General features: G+C 38.9%; 1 protein-coding gene across 19 annotated transcripts in view; it reads right to left on the bottom strand.

Moving 5' to 3' along the window:
- LOC105071636 (uncharacterized) overlaps positions 1–14,326 on the bottom strand; it is a 30,050-nt gene extending 15,724 nt beyond the window's left edge. For 2 of the 19 annotated variants that reach the window (XR_012499539.1, XR_012499537.1), the window contains exons 1-2: positions 13,520–14,312; positions 2,519–2,638 (exon numbers count right to left, since the gene is read on the bottom strand). Coding sequence is in view for 2 of the 19 variants with exons in the window: in XM_045519068.2 (XP_045375024.2) it covers positions 2,519–2,638; positions 13,520–13,915 (516 nt within the window). In the remaining 17 variants the exon portion in view is untranslated. Of the gene's footprint in view, positions 1–2,518; positions 2,660–10,738; positions 10,924–13,047; positions 13,110–13,285; positions 13,485–13,519 lie in introns of those variants that run through there. The other 17 variants (XR_012499538.1, XR_012499535.1, XR_012499551.1 and 14 more) reach the window with 14 other exon arrangements.
- Positions 14,327–20,957: the final 6,631 nt, after the last annotated feature.

Genomic DNA, 20,957 nt, shown 5'->3' on the forward strand with positions numbered 1-20,957 from the left:
AAATGGGGAAAAAAAAAAAAAAACCAGAAAATTTCAATCATATCACACGTGACAAGGTTCTGAAACTGGTGCTTTTTCTTGTTTGAAACTTTTCACTTTTTGAGCAGCATGGGAATTTCCTTTCAATCTCTGTATTGTCATAAACTCATACTTCCTCTGCAACAGTACATACCCGTGAATTAAAGAAAAATTATATTACAAGTGAGAAACTCCAAAGGCCTTACTACTTCCTGAACTCCTATGTTAAACCTTCTATGTCCCACATGTCTCTCATGAATTTTCCATTCCTTCTCCACTCAGTGTTTTCACCTCGAGACTTTTTATGAAACTACCTTCCAGTTCACACGAATCCCATCTTCTGCTGTGCCTCGTCTGCTGTTACGACCAGTCACTGGAGTTGTGAAATACAATTAGTGTATTCTTCGGTTTTTGAATTTCACTTTCATTTCCTTTTATAGGCTCTAGTTCTCTAAGGAAGTTCTCAATCTTTTTTTCTACTTCCTTGAGCATATTAATCATTATTTTAAAGTTACTGCCTATATTAACTCCAATATCCAGATCATCTACATATTGTCTGGGTTTTTTTCTCTTCATATTTAGACACATCGTTCTGTCTTTAATGTGCTTATTAATTTTGTACAGATGACAGAAAAAAAACTTATAATTTCTTATACACACAATATCTTTCAGAAAGAGCTCATCCTTTTCTCTGCCAGGTATTTAAAACACAGACAGAGCACCTTAGCCTGATTAGGAACTGAAATCAATTAAAGCCAGGTTTCAGTTTGAGGAGGGTTCAATTTACCTCTAATTGGCCTCCCTCAGGGTGCAACCCTACTGCTCCCGACTGAGAGCCTAGGGTGCCCACTGGTCTCCCTCCCCCGATGAGTCTGGAACATTAACCCTTGTCTCCTCAGCTTGGTAAGACTTAATGGGAAATGTTTCATTAACATTAATAATAAATTATTATTAAAGCAAACTGACATATACCCAGTGCTATCACAAATTACTATGTAAGTTGGTCACAGAAATAATTTACCTTTTTATTTAACAATTTCAAAGTACATACATTCTTCATGCTAGAAGTTGGCAAACTATGGCCCACAGGCCATGTGATCACTGACTGTTTTAATAACTAAAGTCTTATTAAGAGCAAAGCACTGATCACTCCCTTGCTTGTTGCCTACAGCTGCTTTTACGCTACAATAGCAGAGTTAAGTGTGACGGAGATCATATGGTCCACAGCGCCCAAAATATTTACTATCTGGTCCTTAACAACAACAAAAATTTGCTAACCCCTGAGCTACACTAAACAGAGTAACCATAAAAAAGCATTCTTCCACTGGGCACCAAAGAGTTTCTCCCAAGTTCTTTCAGTTTGGACACACTGGGGAATACACCCAATTATCAACAGGTTCAATCACTTAATGATGCATAAATCCACTTCAGTCCCCACACATGCATGCAAACACAGGTTATATTAACCTAAGAGATAGGTACGGGCAACAACGTGCCTAAGCTAGCAGTTAAAGAAACCCTTGTCAAAAAAGAGTGCCAGACCGAGACTGTGATGGGAAAAAGCAGTCTCCTCCAGGGATAAAGCAGGTTTCCAGACAACAGTGAGTCAAGGTCATATTCTAACTGTGGGAGGCTAACACATGAATTCAGGGATGCCAAAGAACTAGATCAAGTGAGAAATGGCGTACTTAGTTATCACTGCCAAGGAGAAAGGTTGTAACAAGCAGTGACTACAGAAAACCAAAAACAGAAACAGAGAAGAACACACAGCTAAGGAATTCCAGGAAGAATTACCTCTGAGAGTCGAAGCTTAGCTACATTTTAGAATCCATGGAGTTTTCCAGCCCGATGCCTTCACTGCTAATGTGTCTAGGTTTACCCCAGTTTCTGCTCATCTACTCCTTCCTCCACACACATGATCATTCTCCTGTCCCTCTTCCACATATCCCTTCACTTTCATACCTTTCAGTCAAAAACTAGCAAAGGGAAGTAAAAATAAATTTAAAAAATATAACTCACAAAAATTTGGTGCACCTTTAGTACTAGTGAGGACTGACCTAAATAAACCACACCACTTACGTACATAATTACAGTTCCTGTGACCCCAGCCTGTACTCATGACAGAAGCTCATGCTCCTTCAAGCACAAGCTCTGCATACAACAGACACTCCAAAGTGTGATGTGTAACAGCAGTTACAAGGAGAAGCACTAAAGCTAGAAATCAGTGCCTAAACCTCCCCAGGTTAGCAGGTTTTCCTTTTCCTTGTTTTTATTCTAGTAATTGCTCTTATATTTAAAAAACTTTTTTAAGTTGCCAAACATCTCAGCTGGTGAAGAATACCTCATTTATATTTGGAAGTATTTTATAATAAAGCTAACAAATAAAGATAATCAAGATTTTCTCTAGCCAAAATATATTCTAAGATGTTCACTTATAATTTGTTACTCTATATAGTTCTAAGAATGTATTACAATCTAATACAGATAAAATAGGTCTTACCTGTTTTTTGAAGCTATCATTCAATTCTTTCAATGCATCAAAAGAGGACCTTAACCTCTTGCTTTTTTTCTTTCCTTCTTTAAGAACTTCAGTTAAGTGCTCAACTTCTGCATCATGTTGCTAGGAGAGAAGAAATCTGATCTAAAAATTAGGTACAGATTCCATGTCACTAATGCTACTGAACATAAATTATTTAAAAGTTAGAACTCCTTGAATCACAAAGACTTTAATCAGTGTATTTAAGCATAACGACTAATATTGCAAACAATTTATAAAACTGTATAATCAAACTAATAACAAAGCATGAAATGCTTTTCTAAAATACTGATTAAAACATATTATACAAATTAATTAGAAATAAGGCTATTTTCTGCTTCTGCTCAGAAAAATTCATCACAGAAACTCACTGAAATTTCTATTTGACATCACGGAATGATGAAACAATGAAGGATTTCTGAACCTTTTTAAGAGACTAGTTAGTTATTCATAGCTTGCAGATTAAAATTTAAGGTTTAAATTATCCCTGGAGTAGAAGTATTCCATAGGTATAACTGATTTCTTCTCATAAATCAGCTAAAATTGTTTTACAGCTCAAAAAACTTAAATATGTAAGAAAATTTTCTAAGCTCCAAACTCTCCTTGATCAGTTTTATAAATGGCTGAAATCAATTTCCCTTATTTAAATGACAGCACATTTTAGACTTAAAGTATGAATACTTATATAATTTATTTCACCTTTTACTTTCAGATTTATTCATAATGTATTAAAACAAGCAAGTTTCCATAAGAAATCAAGAAGCTGAATTAATTTCCTTCTTCCAAGTAATCATATAGGCACCATTTAAATAAAACAGTTAACTTTATACTTAATATAAATAGGAGACAGACAAACTCAAAGAGGAAAAAAATCAAGACTAAAACTAGGATGGAGTGCTGAGAATCCAAGCATTCATTCTTTTGTCCTGTTTAAAAATCCAATCATGTGGGGAAAAAATCAGCTTTATGCAACCTTATTATTACATTAAATGACTCCTTAAATAACTTAAGATATGGGTCCAAATATTATAGTTATTTTAAAAATTAGATTAATATTCTCACCATACAAATTTTTCCACATTGAGAAAACATTAAAAACATATGACATAGGAGGAGGGTATAGCTCAGTGGTAAATTTTGTGCTTGGCATGCATGAAGTTGTGGGTTCAATCCCCAATACTCCATTAAAAAAATTAAAATTAAAAAACAAAACAAACCACATACAACATGGGTTCCATTTCCAGGAGGGCAGGATAAGCCCATGCACTTTACTCTTACTGATTACAACTAAGAAATCATACACAAAACACAAAAAGCAACTACCTTAGGAATGTCAAAGGGAAACAAAAGCAGGGTTGGAGACACGAGGGAAAACTTAGAGAAGCAACCCTCATGGGGCTGAAGTTCCCTGGGTTTTGCTTTCTTTTCTCTAGCAGGCTTGCGCAGGCAGGCCCCAGACACTGCTAAATGGAGAGAAACTCTGATTTTCAGGGCTGGGAATCCAGGAAGAGGGGCCCCCATGAGCCAAAGAATGTGCTCAAATCCTACTCAGCCCTCAGCTGGCAAAAGGGGCAGAGACAAAGGGCAGAGGCAGGAGCGCAGTTTAAAAACAGGTTCCCCCAACCCCCACACCATGCAGGTGAGTTAGAGACCCAGAGCATCACAGCAAAGGCTGAGAACCCTGAGGCTCAGGCTTCCCCCCAGCAGTGCCTACAGCACACACTCCAGACCAACACTACAGGCTTTGGAAACCCATCGAGAGGCACACGGCCCACATGGTGAGAAATGACTCCGCCCAAACCCAACTGGGCTCACTGCTTAAGAAATCAATAAAGACAACCAGCATTCTCCAGGGGATTACAAAAGGGTCCAGAATCTACACAACATAATACCCAAAAACCCAGAAGTCATGGAACATACAAAAACCAGAAAAATGTGACCAGGTTTCAAGGAAAATGCCAATCCTTGGCTGATCTAGAGTGGGATTTTGAACTGAATTCCATGAGGTAAATGCAAATGAATGCACATGGAAAGATACAAATTCTCATTAGAAAAAATAAAAGTAATTTTGGAAGTTGCAGAACTTTAAAATAACAAACTGTAAAATTCTCTAAATGAGCTCAACAGCAACATGGAACTGAAAGGGGAAACTGTGATCACACTGTCGACTCTGAAGGACACACCAGAAATGGACAATGAGACCAACAGCAAAAGACCTAACACAAGACACCAGAGACCCAGAAGGGGAGGAGAAAGCAAGTGTCAGAGAAAAAGTATCTGACGGGGTATCAGTTGAACATGTCCCAGATTTGGTGAAAGACATAGTTTACTAGTTCAAGATTTTCAGTGAAGCCCAACAGGAGAAACTTAAAGAGCAGTATGCAGAGATATATCATGACTCCATCGCCACTGGAACCAGAGGTGAAATGGTTGTACTGATGTGACGGTCTTGGGGAGGCAGGACTACGGGCCAGGCCACAGGTGGGTGGTTGCTGGGAGCTGACAGTGGGAAAGGGATCACGACAAAGGGGTGCTGGAATTACTCTACTCTCTATCTTGACTATAGTGCTGATTACAAGACTGCATGCATTTTTCAAAACAAACAATGAATTCTACTCTATGTAAGTTATACACACAGTAACACATCACTTGATATGAAATAAAGAACGATATCATACCACCCATGACATATTCTCCACAAAAATATTTAATCTGACTATAAACATTAAGAAACAATCAGGTAAATACAGAATACGACATAATCTACAAGACTGCTGGCCAAGAGTCTTCAAAGAAAAGCCTCACGAAAGGCAAAAATGGTAAAGCTGACTGCTCTAGATCCAAAGAAACCAAAGAGATTTGCATGAATTTTGCCTAGTTCCCTGATCAGAGAACAAAACAAAGCAGTAAAAGACAATTTGGAGACCAACTGGGAAAGTGAGTGTAGACTGTATATATTTATTAAGTTAAATTATTTAATTAGCACTCATTTCCTGTTTGGTAATGGTGTGGAGAACGTCCTCATTCCTAGGAGATGCACACTCCTAAGAGTAAGTATTCATGATAATGAGGAAAGACTTAGGGTGCCAGGTCTGGACTTTTGCAACTTACTTTCAAATGGTTCAGAAAAATGTATGCATGGGAGAGGGTAGGAGAGGGAAGGGGAAACAGCAGACGTGCGGGATACTAACAACTAGTGAGTCCAAACTGAGCAGAAAAGGGGAATCACTTAACTCTAAGGTCAAGACTATGTAGTTACCTCCTTTCTAATCTGCAATCTTGGAAGAACCTCTTCTCTGACACCTTTAATTTTACTCAAGACAGTTTCATCTCTGAAAAGCAGCTGTTCTCTTTCAACCAGAAGACATTCTTGCTTCTGAAGTTATTCAGCAAATTCCTGCTCTGCTGGGTCTTACACTGTATCATAAGGCCAGAGTTAAGTGTTAACACTCACAAAGTGCACACATCATCTTTTTACTTATCTTAATCAAGCAGTGTTCAGGACCACAAGAGTAATCGGTGAGACCAGGTTACAGTAACAGCTAGACTAATGCTGCAGGGAAACTCGCAAAGAAACTCTGTCCTACTGCAAAAAGACAGGATGCGACATGAGATCCACTAGTCTCTCCACACTTGCTTTGCTTGGTTCCGTCCACTCCAGAGATAAAACCACCAAGTCCATGCCCACTGCTTCCAGTGCTCAGCACTTTCTCCCAAGGTTCACACTCAAGTCCAAACTGCCTACTTACATCTCCAGCTGTGTGCTGTCCAGAAGCACAAAATAAACATGTCCAAAATTCAATTCAATTAGCCATCAGGGAATGCAAATCAAAACTATGAGACAGCACCCCATAACCACTAGGATGGCCAGAATAAAAAAGACAGACAGTAACAAATGTTGTTGAGGATGGGGAGAAACCAGAACCATCGTGTAGTGCTGGAGGGGATGTAAAATGGTGCAGTCATTTCAGAAAGCAGTCTGATAGCTCCTCAGAAAGTTAGACACACAGGGCTACCATATGACCCAGCAAATTCACTCCCACCAGTTTCATCCCAGGAAAGATGAAAGCATATGTCCACACAAAATTTATACACAAATGTTTACAGCAGCATTAGTCATAACAGCCAAAAAGTGGAAACAACCCAAATGGCCACCCACTGATGAATGGATAAAGTAAACGTGGTGTACCCTTATAATGGAACATTATTCAACAATAAAAAGAAAGTACGGATATATGCTGCAACATGGACGAACCTTGAAGACACCATGCTAAGTGACAGAAGCCGGTCACGTCACACTCATACGAAACATGCTTCATGTTTATACAAAAAGTCCAGACTAGGAAATCCACAGAGACAGAAAGTAGATCAGTGGTTGCCAGGGGCTGAGGCGAGTAAAGGGAGAAATGGGAGAGATACCTAACAGATAAGGGGGTTTCTTACTGGGATGATGAAAATATTCTAAATTGGCCATGGTGATGGCCAGCCTAACTCTTTAAATACACTAAAAATAGTTGAACTGCACACTTTAATAAAAATTAAAGAGGCCCTTCCAACATGTGATGACACAGCAAAAAGATGTCTGTCTATGAAGCAGGAAGTTGGCTCTCATCAGATACTGACTCCGCCGGAGCCCTAACCTTGGACATCCTAGCCCCAGAACTATGCGATGTGTGCACTGTCTCCTGCAGGGCCTGGCAGGCCACCGTGAAGGTACACTACCTCCTCTCTTTTCCTGAGATGGCTCAAGATTCAGTAGGCCCTTCTTCTGATTATCAGTTTTGGATGCAGAAGCTTTCTGTATAATAGGACCAGTCTCCACTTGAAAACCCAGCAAGACACCTGCCCTCACTCGCCTCATTTTCAACAGTTCCTGAGACAGATGTATGATGCCTTCTTGATGTATGAACTTGGTGGAATCTTTTTATCTTCGCATATGACGAAAGCCAAAGAATCTAATACGGTGCTTATGTTGCTTGATTAACAAAGAACCACAGAATTCTGGAGAACTGACATTTAACTCCTGGACACGGGGTTGTTACCTCATATACTTTCAACATTCAGCTGGTCTTCTTACTCAAGGTCTTTGGGTATAAACCTTCAGATTACTATCCTGGTTTGTTTAAAAATATGGTTTTATCATTAGTGTCCGAACTGAGAGAGAATCACCTTTGTGGATTCAACATTCAAAAGCAGAAAATGCAAACTACAACCTCACTGAGACACCCATCAGATCATGGGGAAAAGAGAACTCCAGGATGCCACTGATGGGAACATCGGTAACAGGCACAACCTCTCTGGAGGACACTGTGGCGGCACGTGCTACTGCCCCTCCTTACAGGTTAGGGAGACTTACAAAGAGTGTCTGTAAAGGGTACACTCCATCTCACTGTATTTACCCAGAAATAAATAAAGCACTGATGGTTTATTTATAGGCTGGAATGCAATATGGCAATTAAAATTAACTAATCACTATGCTGTACACCAGAAACTAACACAACACTGTAAACCAACTATACTTCAAAAAAATAAAGAAAAACTAGATCTACATTTTCCATATACATAAATCTCAAAAACATAACACTGAAGCAAGGAAGTTGCAAAAAGATATTCACAATATGTCATTCATTATGAAAAATTTTAAAACACTCTCAACAATACATACATATGAAAACACAGAAGGGTTAAAACATGACAGAAAGGACCTACACCAACTTCAGGGGAGCCCTTAATCCTGAAAAGAGAGCAAACGGGATGGGAGAATGGTGCTTCAACTATAATTGAGAATTTTTATTTCTTTAAAAATATCAAAGAGAAATATTAATATTAGTATTGTAAAATATAGGCAATGAGCATACAGTTGATGTTGTAACTGTTTTTCTATGTCATAAGTATTTTATAAATTGAACTTTTAAAAACTAAAATAGTGTTACCTAGTAAAATAAATTAAAAGAAGACATTCATAACAAAGGCATTACTTTCTGCAAAAAAAAAAGTTAGCGTTGTGAATTTTTAAAAAAAAAACAGACTTGATTAATCCTCTCCTCTTCCAGTTTTGTCCCTACCTCAGCAAAAAACAGCCCATTCCCAACAGCCAAAAACTGGCCTGCATTTCCCCCTTAACTGAAACCCTACTGCACATCTCCCATGTTAAAACAACCTCCAAGACCTACTAATCCCATCTCTTAACTACCCACTTTCTCCCTCAGGGCACCATAAGACAACAGCTTCACTTCACACCCTAATTGCTCTCCAGACCTCAACTACTGCCCACGGCTTTAAATATCCACATATGAATGATGCCCAAACTTAGACACAGGATCTATTTTCTGATTGCCAGGCTGATACAACTACTTTCACTGTATCTCCATCTAACTCTCAAACCTAATACATTCCAGATGAAAATCTCCATCTTTCTCCCTAAATCCACTCTTTCTCCAAGTGGTACAAACTAGAAATGTGGGAAATCAGCCTAGACACCTTACTCTCTCTGTACCACACACAATACATTATGCCAAGTCCAAAGTAAATCTCCAGTCTACTCACTTCTATTTCTCTGCCACCACTCCAGTCCACGTGATCTCTCACCTGGACTCCTGCAGTAGACTATCCTGACTGGGCTACCAACTTCCACACCTGTCCCCTCCAATCCATTTATCTCAGCTCACATTTATTCAAGCAACTCCTCAGAGTTACCCACTATATTTCCCTTGAATGAGTATGTTACCAGGCCTCAGGGGCTTCCCATACTAGAATGTCTGTCTACAATGTACCCTTTTCACTGGGCAAACCCTACCCATCCTTCAGCGTTTGACTTTAATGTTATTTTCTTAGAAATACCTTGCCCAATCTCTCAATCCACTCCAATCAGTTGTTTACATTATAACTGTATTATACACTTAAATTTATAAAACTGTATATGGGTACTTACAATTCACTTCTAATAAACTATTCATGGCAAAGATCATATATAATCTATTTACTTCTATATACACAGCACTTAGCATGAAAAAGCATATTAACTGCTGTTCAAATATTTGTTGAATGAATGAAATCATACAGCATAACAAGAATACATATATTTAACGGCAACTAACGCAAAAGAAGACACAAAGTAATTTTCAAAGTCAGGGTAAACTACAGATTAAATCAGATTAATCCACTGTACTTCATTTTTTTAAATTAAATATTTACATTTTATTGTGTTTGCCGAAGATGACAGATAAGTCCTTAGGACCCTTAATTCTTTCTTATCCTATAAAGCATTATCAAAGACATCTCCCTACTGCACTATTTTTCACTCTGGCACTCCTTTGCCTGAATTTTCGGTATCTTCTTTCCCCAGACAGGCTGATAAATTCACAATCTGATAAATCACTCTCTTCCAAAAATTTCTCACCTCCAATTCCTTGTACCTAGAATGTCCTCTCCACTCCTCTCCTCTTTCAGTTTTACCTCTGGGTCAAGCTACCAAGCAAGGTCTCTCCTTGAACTTTTCTCCAGTTATTTTAGGCCAAAATAATCTTCCAAAATGCTATGGTAATTATAACTGAATTTTTTAGACAAAATGAGTTATTGATTTTTAAAAATTGTATTTCATGTGTATAAAAATTTACTTTCAACTAGAAGACTTTCCAACAAAAATTGTTATTACATACACTTTTGCTTCCCTTTGTACTCCCTGGACACTTGATAAATACATGAATTACATCCTTAGAAAGAAACAAACAAAAAATCCCAAAGAAGATGAAGTTAAGTGGATAAAAACAGATAAAGGCACTGCTCTGAAATGAATTTTGACTAGCTGACAAGAGACCTTCTTACATATAGGTATTTGTAACAATGAATCTAGAATACCTACTTCAAAAAGCACATTTTACCAGCAAATTTTATTTCTTGAGCAAGGATGGAATAGGATGGGATGAAAATAAACATAAAACGCAAGACAGTCCAAAATCTCAGAAACACATCAACACATAAAAAACACCGTTTACACTTTCCTCTCAGCCACACATTTCCCTACTCCACAGGGAGTTACGATGCACTGTGCTTGCTCCCTTCCGACCTTGTCTGGGCATACTGATCTAAAATAATTAAAATGAAACACCTCATTCATATTTTCTAAATGTTCACTGCTTATAACATAAATATTTCAGAATTCTCAATTCAGCACTGAGTGCCCACCTGCAGTTTCTGATGGATTTGAACAGTTCATCGTGTATTTGGTTGATCTGATATGGAAGCACTCTGCCTGTTTGATGCTTTGGACGCCGGGGAAGGGACCCATTTCGCAGGAGAGTCACTTGTATCCCTACAACAGTCAGTCCAATTTCTTGAATTTGACACCAAATTAGTTGGCCAGGAAAGTGCTAACAAAATAAAATTAAATTAACAACTCCCTTAATTTAGTTTAAAATGTCCTCAGATGGAGTAATCTTCAGGAAGAATTATTTTAAATATAAATTGCAGTACTGTTTAAAAGTTTCAAGTATTATACGCAGAAAGAAAATGATATAGCGAAACTTTGGGTGAAGGTTACAGGAATTCTTTGTGTCTTTTTGCAGTGTCTCTGTAAATGTGAAATTATTTAAAAAATGAGTACATGACAACACTCGTGGATTAACACTCGTGGCCTCGGCCAAGAACTGGAAAGTTACCTACAAACCCCTGACGACATTCCCTTCTATTCCTTAAGCCAAATTAACCACTAACTCAAATACAGTGTTTATCATTGTTTTACTTCTTTTTAATTTTTACTATTTATGTTAAAAAAAGTTACTTGCCTGTTTTTAAACTTTATATAACGTCTGTAATTAAATAATCATATAATTATGATACGCTATAACCTCCTCTGTTAAATAATACATTCCTAATGACAGAATCAGGGACACAAATCCTCCTGGCTTCACCCGCTTGTGGTTTACACGTCAGCACAGATGCAGACGGGTATCGCTGTCTGCACAGATGCCACGCGGACTTGCACCTGGCTCCTGGCCCCCACGGTCAAGGGTTCCTCTGGGCTATGTGACTGTAGCCACACTGCAGCACCACAGGGTACAGGCATAGGTTCAACCATATTAGTGATGCCAAACTGGTTCCCAAAGTGCAGTGGAGGAGCGAGCTCCCCCTGCTTCATTACTCCACCAACACTGTACTGTCAGAACTCACACTCTGCTAATACCAAGCCATGGTTTTAACTTGCATTAGCCTCCAGCTAAGGGGCCCCAGCTTCAAGGACGGAGGTCTCCGACCATGCTCCCCATCTTGGACAGACCGAAGGAGCCAAAATAAAAAATATGAATTTTTTAAAAAGAACAAAGTTTCCCTTCACTCAGTTCAGTCCTTAAAGAGAAAGACACTTTCAGTGCTCTGCCCACCTCTCTGGATTCCCATCCCACCAATCCCTGGCCTGAATATTCCCTAGTTTTGTCAATGTTTAAACACATCCAACACTTTCTGTCATAGGTTATCCTTTATTTTCAATTGCCTTCAGAAGGAAAATCTCCCATGTGGCAAGAAGCACAAGTCCAGCAGAACTGCTCATGTTCCACATGTGCTGAGATGAATGACAACAAGGTGGACAGCAGGACGGGAGAGGTGTGTTATGTGCAGAAGAGATGCCCCGAGGCTCCTAACGGGACAACCGGGTCCTGCAGCCAAAGCAGGGAGGGCACCACCCCTGGTTACCTCTTTCCCTGAAATCCTGACAAAATTAGGACACGCAGCCAGCTACAGAGAGCAACTGCTTGTTCAGGGCAGAGGAAGCCAGACCTCAAGGGGTCTGGACTATCTTCCTACAGTGTTTAAGGATTAACCACATCCCGCCACAACCTTATCACTTCCTAACAAATACTGACATGAAAGAGAACTGAAGAAATTACAAAAATATTCGGTTGATTATTAACTTATTTTGATGAGCTTTGAGAGTGTAAAAATTCTAACTCAGTTTATTTTTCCCTTTTCCTTTGGCTTAATGACAAGCACACTAACCATCTCATGGCTTACAAAAATCTTGAACACAGAAATACACAGAACCCAGAAATTCCCTGAGAACCGCGCTATTACTACAAGGCAAGCTTTATGTGCTCTACTTGACAAAATTACTATTTGAATGATTGTGGGAAGTAAGCAGAGGCGGTACCTTTAACTCTATTCTGAAGGTTAGGAACCTAAGGGCCAGAGATGTTAGGTGAACTTTTCCAAGCAACACTGAAAGTAGAAAGACTAAAACTCAGAATCCAGCCTTCTTTCTACCTCATAGCAATTTCCCGCCACTCCTCAAACGTTCAACACTTTATTTTTTCCCTTTATGTGTTTCAAACATTAAACACATCTGGATAATCAATTAAACACATTGGATAATCAACCACATCCGATGCAATGAAAGAAAGAGCGAGCACCTCTCTGCTAAAACATTGAGATACTTTCTGAGATACTTTCTGAGCGCGCGCCCTTCCTAGCGGAGCGCGGACACCTGGGGCCCGTCGCTCTACCTGGGGTGCGGGGAGGCCGCTTCTGATGCTCCCTCCGCGCGGTCCGACCGCCAACGCCCCGGCTGAAAAGAGAGTGACACGCCCCGTGACCGTGTGCTTCCCGACCCCAGCCCAGCCCAGCACAGCAGACCCCCTTCCAGAACAGCCATCCTCGTCCCCGCCCCGGCTGCCCAGACACGCGCTCCCGGTCCGCGGACCGAGGCGGACACCGAGAATCCACCGGGCTGCGCGCCCGCACCTTCAGGCATGACACCGACTCGGACTACCCGTTTTGGACGGAGACCAAGGCAGTTCTGTCCCGTACGTAAGTCTCCGCAGGGAACCCACTCACCGCACGCGCACCCACTCCCCGCAGGCGCATGCGCACGCGGCCGCCGCCCCCAGAGAGTCCGCCTCGCTCCCCCTCACTCTCACGCCCCGACTCGGCGACCCGCGAACCTGGCGTGGACCGACAGGCAAGGCAGGGCCTCACCTCGACGGGGCAGTCGCTCCCCAGTTCGTAGCGGCTTTTGAGGCGCTCCACCACCAAGTCCTGCCCAAGCAGCTTCACGACGCTGGGCTTCATAGCCGCGGCCGCCGTCTTCTCCCTGGCAACAGCGCTTTGACTCGCGGCGGGACGGGCGCAGCGGATCGCGTCACGACGCACACACGCCACGCTCCGCCCCGCCTCCGGTGCCGTCGTCTTGTTTGTGCTCTTGGGCTCTGGCTGCGTGAGGCGGACAGTCGCGCGGTGCTTCGTTTTCCTTTCCTTTTCCTTCCCGGGACCGCGTGCTTGACGCTCTTCAGCTGCTCCGCGTCCCTCCGGAATCAGGCCGGGGCGCCGTCCTTGGAAGCCCCTGTGAAACACTAGCACTGGGGAGTCTTTCATATTTACCTCTAGTAGTGACACTGTTCAGAGTGGACGTCTTCATTATGAACCACCTGTTCATCATTGCCATCCTCATCTTCACCGACCTTACACTGGCTGCCTTTGCTCCCAACATGAACGCTCTAGTATTTGCCCACTGGAAGTTTTTTTGTGTGTGTGGTTGTTGTTGAAGTATAGTCAGTTACAGTGTGTTAATTTCTGGTGTACAGCATAATGTTTCAGTCATACATACACATAAGTTTGTTTTCCTATTCTTTTTCATTATATATTACTACAAGATATTGAATATAGTTCCCTGTGCTATACAGAAGAAATTTGTTTTTTTTAATCTACTTTATATATAGTAGTTACTATGTGCACATCTCAAATTATCAATTTTCCACTCCCCCAACCATAAGTTTATCTACTAAATCTGTGAGTGTTTCTGGAAGTTTTTATCTGACAAATGAATTCGGATATTTCAACAGTAGTAGGTACTTTCTTAAGCTTTTAATCCCTGTTACATTAGTTTATCAACGAATCCAATTTCCAATGATGTGACATACTTCTAGTAAAAATGTTCAAAATTGTATTCTTCCGCAAGTCAGTTAAACTCGTGTGAGCACACAGGACACGTGGTAATGTTTAAGCTTGGATATACCCAGATAGGCTTCCTGATATTAATAAACTATACAAGAACAGTAATGAAGCAGGTTCTTCATTAGAATTTGAAAACCCAGCTCAGCTCCAAAGGTAGTTCATGTCAAAACATTCTATCACATGAAAAAAAAAAAAACTTTGAGGTTGGGGGAAGGGTATAGCTCAGTGGTAGAGTGTGCTTAGCATGCACAAGGTCCTATGTTCAATCCCCAGTACCTCCATTAAGAAAGAAAGAAATAAACCAACCCCCTCCCCAACCTCCCAGAATAAAAAATTTAAAAAGAATTTTTAAGGAAAAAAAACTTGTGAACCTAAAAATGTCCTCAAAGAGGCCAAATTAGCTACTTCCAAATTAGCCAAAGCAGACTAAGCACCTGTTTTGACTTCTCTCCCTCACCTTCCTCCTCAGGGAAATAGTATGCTCAGACTTCTTGGCCAGGTGGTACTGACAGGCTTGGGAGAATCACACTGACCCGACTGTCCTCAAGCGATATTAGGCTGTTAGGAGTGAAAGGACTCCCCATTCCCATTCTCCCTCACCCCTCAGAGGAAGTGAAGACTAAAAGCTGCTTCATCCTCATCTCAACTGAGATGAGTCAACCTGCTAACACATTCCCCACTATTTTACAGGACAGAAAGCTCTCAAATCTTCATCACTTGCTGAGGAATCCCTTCCATAGAGAACCGTACACCTGATGCTAAAAACTTGGGAGAAGGCAAAAATGTCACGAATCAGTTCAAAAGTAACTCATCACCTTGGAGTAAGAACAAAATGAGTGACTAAAACAGTTAACTCCTTCTAAGCCAGGTTTAATGGGGAGGGGAAAAAAACAGGAAAAAAAAAAGACAAAAATTCTTAAGAAGATACTGCAAAAGAATGCTCTGGAACAAGTAAAGCACAATCTCTGGTTGTTTGGGGGCTTCCTGAGAATAGTAATCACAGATCTATATGACCCACAGGTGCCAGGGCTCAAAAATAACTGGTTTGGGAACTCCCAAGCAGGAAAAAATTTTAATTAACTCAAATATCCTGGGAGGTATGGCAGAAAATCTCAAAATTCCTCTAAAGCAATGGTTCTTAACACCGGATACATATTAGAATCACACCAAAAGCTTCTGTAAAATACAAATGCCTGGGTACCATACCCAAAGAGCACAATACAACTGTCAGGTGTTTTTTTCTTTAAAAAGCTCCCCGGGGGGGGGGGGGGGGGGAAGAGCTCCCAGGAAATTCTAATATGAAGCCAAGAGCTGAAAACCACTGCTCTACGTGGAACAGGAGGATGAATTTATACAGTAGAAGTATAAAGATATGCATGTCAGTAATATCAATTTCACAATAACAGTTCTAGGTAACAGAACCTAGGAAGCTTCCACTCTGTCTGAGTTTAATGAAAGCACTACAAACTAGGAAGGAAATACAATAAAATGCAAATCACCGACAATGGCGGGCAGCAGATAACAGGTGTTCCTTATTTTCCCTTAGTTTCCGTATGAAATATTACATAACAGACAAGGAATGACTGATAGACCTATGTGTGAACAGGACTTTAAGGAGAAAATAGGAAAAAAAAAAAAAAAAGAACAAAAGAAAACAAAGTAAAACAAAAATAAAATTAAGGAAATGAACAACAAAAATGAACAGATGAAAAAGTCATCACTACAGAAATCAATCCGTAATAGAAAGGGGGGCCTCCTCTGAGCTTAAAACCAATCAAAATAAAAAGTTTAAGATCGAAAAGGTCCACAAGATGCCAGAAATAAGTTAAAAAAAAAAATCCTGGTGGAACTGATGACCTGAAAAAAAATTAAATCCTACAAGCTCTTATCAAAGAAGACAAGATTGAAATTCTAAATTATTTTTTAAAAATTTACAAAAGTGTGAAAATTCCCCATGAAAACCTATGAAATTGATTCTGGGGGATTTACAGTTTCAAAAAGCTACTTCGTACTTGTTAGAACAAACTAAATTTACTTAAATAAAGCAAGCAGTCAACACACAAGAAAACAAATAATTTAAAGGAAAGTAATGACAACATCTGAAGGTAAATAAAAAACACAGACAAAAAGAGAATCGATAAAACCAAAAACTGCTTCTTTGAAAAGACAAAGCACAAATTCCTGCCAGATCTAAGAATAAAGCAATGTAAGAGATGCAGTTTAAAAATGAGTTTTTTGTCACTGAAAAATGATAAATGGCAGCAAGGAGTGAATGTCAGAGGGCAAATAAGTCTCAGGGCAAGCCTCCCACATGGGATTTGAGTCGTGCCTACTTGACACTTTACTGTACAGCACTGATGGAATACTCTGAAAAAGTTACACCGAGTATTTAAGCAACCTAACATCAGTTTTTATTTGGCTTTCTTTTTGTGGATAATTCTATCCACTGTACTGCTATATTTGCTGACATGATCCTGTGACTTGTGGCTACTTTAATAAATTAAAAATAAAGCAACTTGACATCAGTGAAGCTATGAGTGTCAACATAATGTAATATCTGAAGGTAATTTTTTAAATTTTTACATGTGCTTCAGTAAGTGGCAGGAACTGTGAAACAAGTAAAAATATGTAAGAGGGAAGAACACTATTCTGAATTAGATTAATCATGTAGGTATATATCTTCAGTAAAATGTATTCCACAAATTAAGCATCTTGTCCAATTTAGGTGATGCTATAATCAGATATATGAAAGACATTATGAGAATGAGAAAACATAATATGCCAATACACTTGAAACAATCAAGGAAAAGGATTCTTTCCTACAAATAATAACAAAATAGACCAAAACCAGAAAAATCACTGGAAAAGATGGGAAAGCTTGCCAGTTATAAATTGGCTCAATGCTTATATTAAAAGATACAATCAAGGATATTGCAAAAATAGAAAACTGCAAAATTATCTCCTTAAAAATTATAGGTGCACAAGTCTTGAAATATTACTAAATCAAAGTATAATTAAAAGAACAACGTGAGAGGAGGGTATAGCTCAGTGGTAGAGCACATGCTTAGCATGCACAAGGTCCTGGATTCAATCCCCAATACCTCCTCTAAAAAGATAAATAAATAAATAAACTGAATTACTCCCCCTCCCATAAATAAGTAAACACATACATATTTAAATAAAAAAAAAAGAAGAGAGAACTATAAAAAAAAGTTTTAAAAATTTTATCAGAAACGTATGGGGGGAAGGTCTTATTAAAAACAATATACACTTAAAATTATGTTTACCTAGCACATTTGGAAATTCGTTCTCCAAAAGAATCACTAAGTAAACTATATTTCACTCAGTAAAGAATAACCATCAGAATCAGTTAATACATTAGCAACAACTTTCTATCCTGTTTAGTAATTGCCTATAACCTACTAGAGAAACTGTCTTTAAAGTTTCGCTTGGGGTGGGAAGGGACAGACTGGGATTTCAAAATGTAGAATAGATAAACAAGATTATACTGTATAGCACAGGGAAATATATACAAGAGCTTATGGTAGCTCACAGCAAAAAAAATGTGACAATGAATATATATATGTTCATGTATAGCTGAAAAATTGTGCTCTACACTGGAATTTGACACAACATTGTAAAATGACTATAACTCAATAAAAAAAATGTTAAAAAAAAAAACAAAATAAAGTTTCACCTGAAAACCTCACTCTCCCATAAACAGTGTTTTCCATTTTCAGATAATAATCCTTTAAAAACTTTATAATAACTCTAAACTGTCATCCTATGGGTAATTTTCACCCCATGAAGCAAAAATTTTATCGGATACAGCTCATTTTAAATCTTATCTCCGCCATCTAGCTACGAAACAGTAAAATCCCTAAAATAGTCATCATTCCGTAAGGGTAAAGGAGATGCTATTTGTAAAGCAAATTAGTGCCTAACAAAACAGTATATTGTGACCTGTGTGTATATTGTGAAATGACTTCCATGGTACTTTAACATCCATCACCTCACACAGTTAACAAATTATTTTTCTTGTGATGAAAGCTTTTTAAGATCTACTCCTTAGCAACATTCAGACGTACAGTCTGGTATTTTTAACTATAGTACCATGCTATACATTACCTCCCAAGAACTTATTTATCTATAACTAAAAGTTTGTACTCTCCTGTTCCCCTTCACCCATTTCCCACCAACTCCCTATCGCCCATTTAAGATTTGCTACTGAAAAGTCATTTAAACTCCCAAATATTAGAAATAGTTGTGTAGGGTGGGGCAAAAAAAAAAAAAAAAAAGAAAGAAAGAAAAAAGAAATACTTGTGTCTTAAATTTTCCCCAACTGCTTTTATTGTATGTTTGGTTTTGCTCAGCTTTTTTATCTTCAGTTTATAAATTGCGGGACTTTCCGGAAAAAGTTTAGCTGCTCTTTCAACCCAGTATTTTGCTCTTCTATCACTAGCACCGTTTTTTACAGAGCAATTCTGCAATCTTCAACACAAGATCTTTTTGTGGTGGGCTTAATTCCACTGAACGCTGACATCAGAAAAGAAAGAATGAATTAGTAGGATTCCTAAAGTCCATACATTCACACATGAAAGTTAAAATGTTTATTGAATGACCCCATTAAAAACTCCATTTCTAAATGACAGCATGTTATTTCAAAGTTGTTAAAATTAACATATCTGGAAGCTTTTTGAAGATGAATTAAATAAAAATTAAGTTTTTACTAGGTAAATGCAAAAAACAAGAAAAGAAAGGAAGGAAAGATAGAAGGAGGGAGGGAGGGAGGAAGGAAACCACACATTAAGGGACGGCCTTTCTGACCATGGTAGACTTAAAATTCATAGGTGTTAATCTTCTTTTACAAATGCTAAGCTCTTAATGATAAAATACTGCATACTTTGGGCCAAAACATTAAAAACTGAGGGGAGTGGGTATATCTCAGTAGTAGAGCGCATGCTTAGCATGCATGAGGTCCCAGGTTCAATCCCAAGTACCTCCATTAAATAAATGAATAAGATAAATTACCTCCCCCTGCCAAAACAAACAAACAAAAATTAAAAAGACATCCAAATCAATAAAATCTGTCCCAAGCTATATCACTTCAGAGTACTATGATACCAGTGCTTGTTTTCAAGACAGCCATAAAACATATTTGAATTATTTATCATATAAATTAATCTGGGCATTATGCATGTTCAGCTGTGCAAAGGCTAAGTTAAAATCTTAAAAAATTTACCTTGTAACATTCAACAGCTTTGTCTGTTTTCCTCTGCTTCCTAAAGACTGAGAAATCTGTGAGCTTTGGGATTGCTTTCTTGCACATTAATATATGTAGATAGTCATCTGTTTTAAAATAATAATATAAAAACAAGTCAAAGACCTAGAATTGCCAAAGTATTACTGAAGAGAAAGAGCGAGCCTGGAGGAATAACTCTCCCAGACTTCAGGCAATACTATAGAGCTACAGTCATCAAGACAGCATGGTATTGGTACAAAAACAGATATATAGACCAATGGAACAGAATAGAGAGCCCAGAAATGAACCCACAAACTTTTGGTCAACTAATCTTCGACAAAGGAGGCAAGAATATACAATGGAATAAAGACAGTCTCTTCAGCAAATGGTGTTGGGAAAACTGGACAGCAGCATGTAAAACAATGAAGCTAGAACACTCCCTTACACCATACACAAAAATCAACTCAAGATGGATCAAAGACTTAAACATAAGACAAGATAAAATAAACCTTCTAGAGGAAAATATAGACAAAACATTATCTGACATACATCTCAAAAAATTTTTCCTAGAAGAAATAAAAGCAAGAATAAACAAATGGGACTTAATGAAACTTACAAGCTTCTGCACAGCAAAGGAAACCATAATTAAAACAAAAAGACAACATACAGAATGGGAAAAAATGTTTGCAAATGAAACTGACAAAGGCTTGATCTCCAGAATATATAAGTAGCTCATACGACTCAATAAGAAAAAAATAAACAACCCAATCCAAAAATGGGCAGAAGACCTAAACAAGCAATTCTCCAAGGAAGACATACAAATGATCAATGGGCACATGAAAAAATGCTCAATATCACTAATTATCAGAGAAATGCAAATCAAAACTACAGTGAGGTATCACCTCACACCAGTCAGAATGGCCATCATTCAAAAATCCACAAATGACAAATGCTGGAGAGGCTGTGGAGAAAGGGGAACCCTCCTACACTGCTGGTGGGAATGCAGTTTGGTGCAGCCACTGTGGAAAACAGTATGGAGATTCCTCAAAAGACTAGGAATAGACTTACTGTATGACCCAGGAATCCTGCTCCTGGGCATATATCCAGAAGGAACCCTACTTTAAAATGACACCTGCACCCCAATGTTCATAGCAGCATTATTTACAATAGCCAAGACATGGAAATAGCCTAAATGTCCATCAACAGATGACTGGATAAAGA

The sequence above is a fragment of the Camelus bactrianus genome, chromosome 16, assembly GCF_048773025.1.
Source record: "Camelus bactrianus isolate YW-2024 breed Bactrian camel chromosome 16, ASM4877302v1, whole genome shotgun sequence".
In the NCBI taxonomy this organism is placed as follows: domain Eukaryota; kingdom Metazoa; phylum Chordata; class Mammalia; order Artiodactyla; family Camelidae; genus Camelus; species Camelus bactrianus.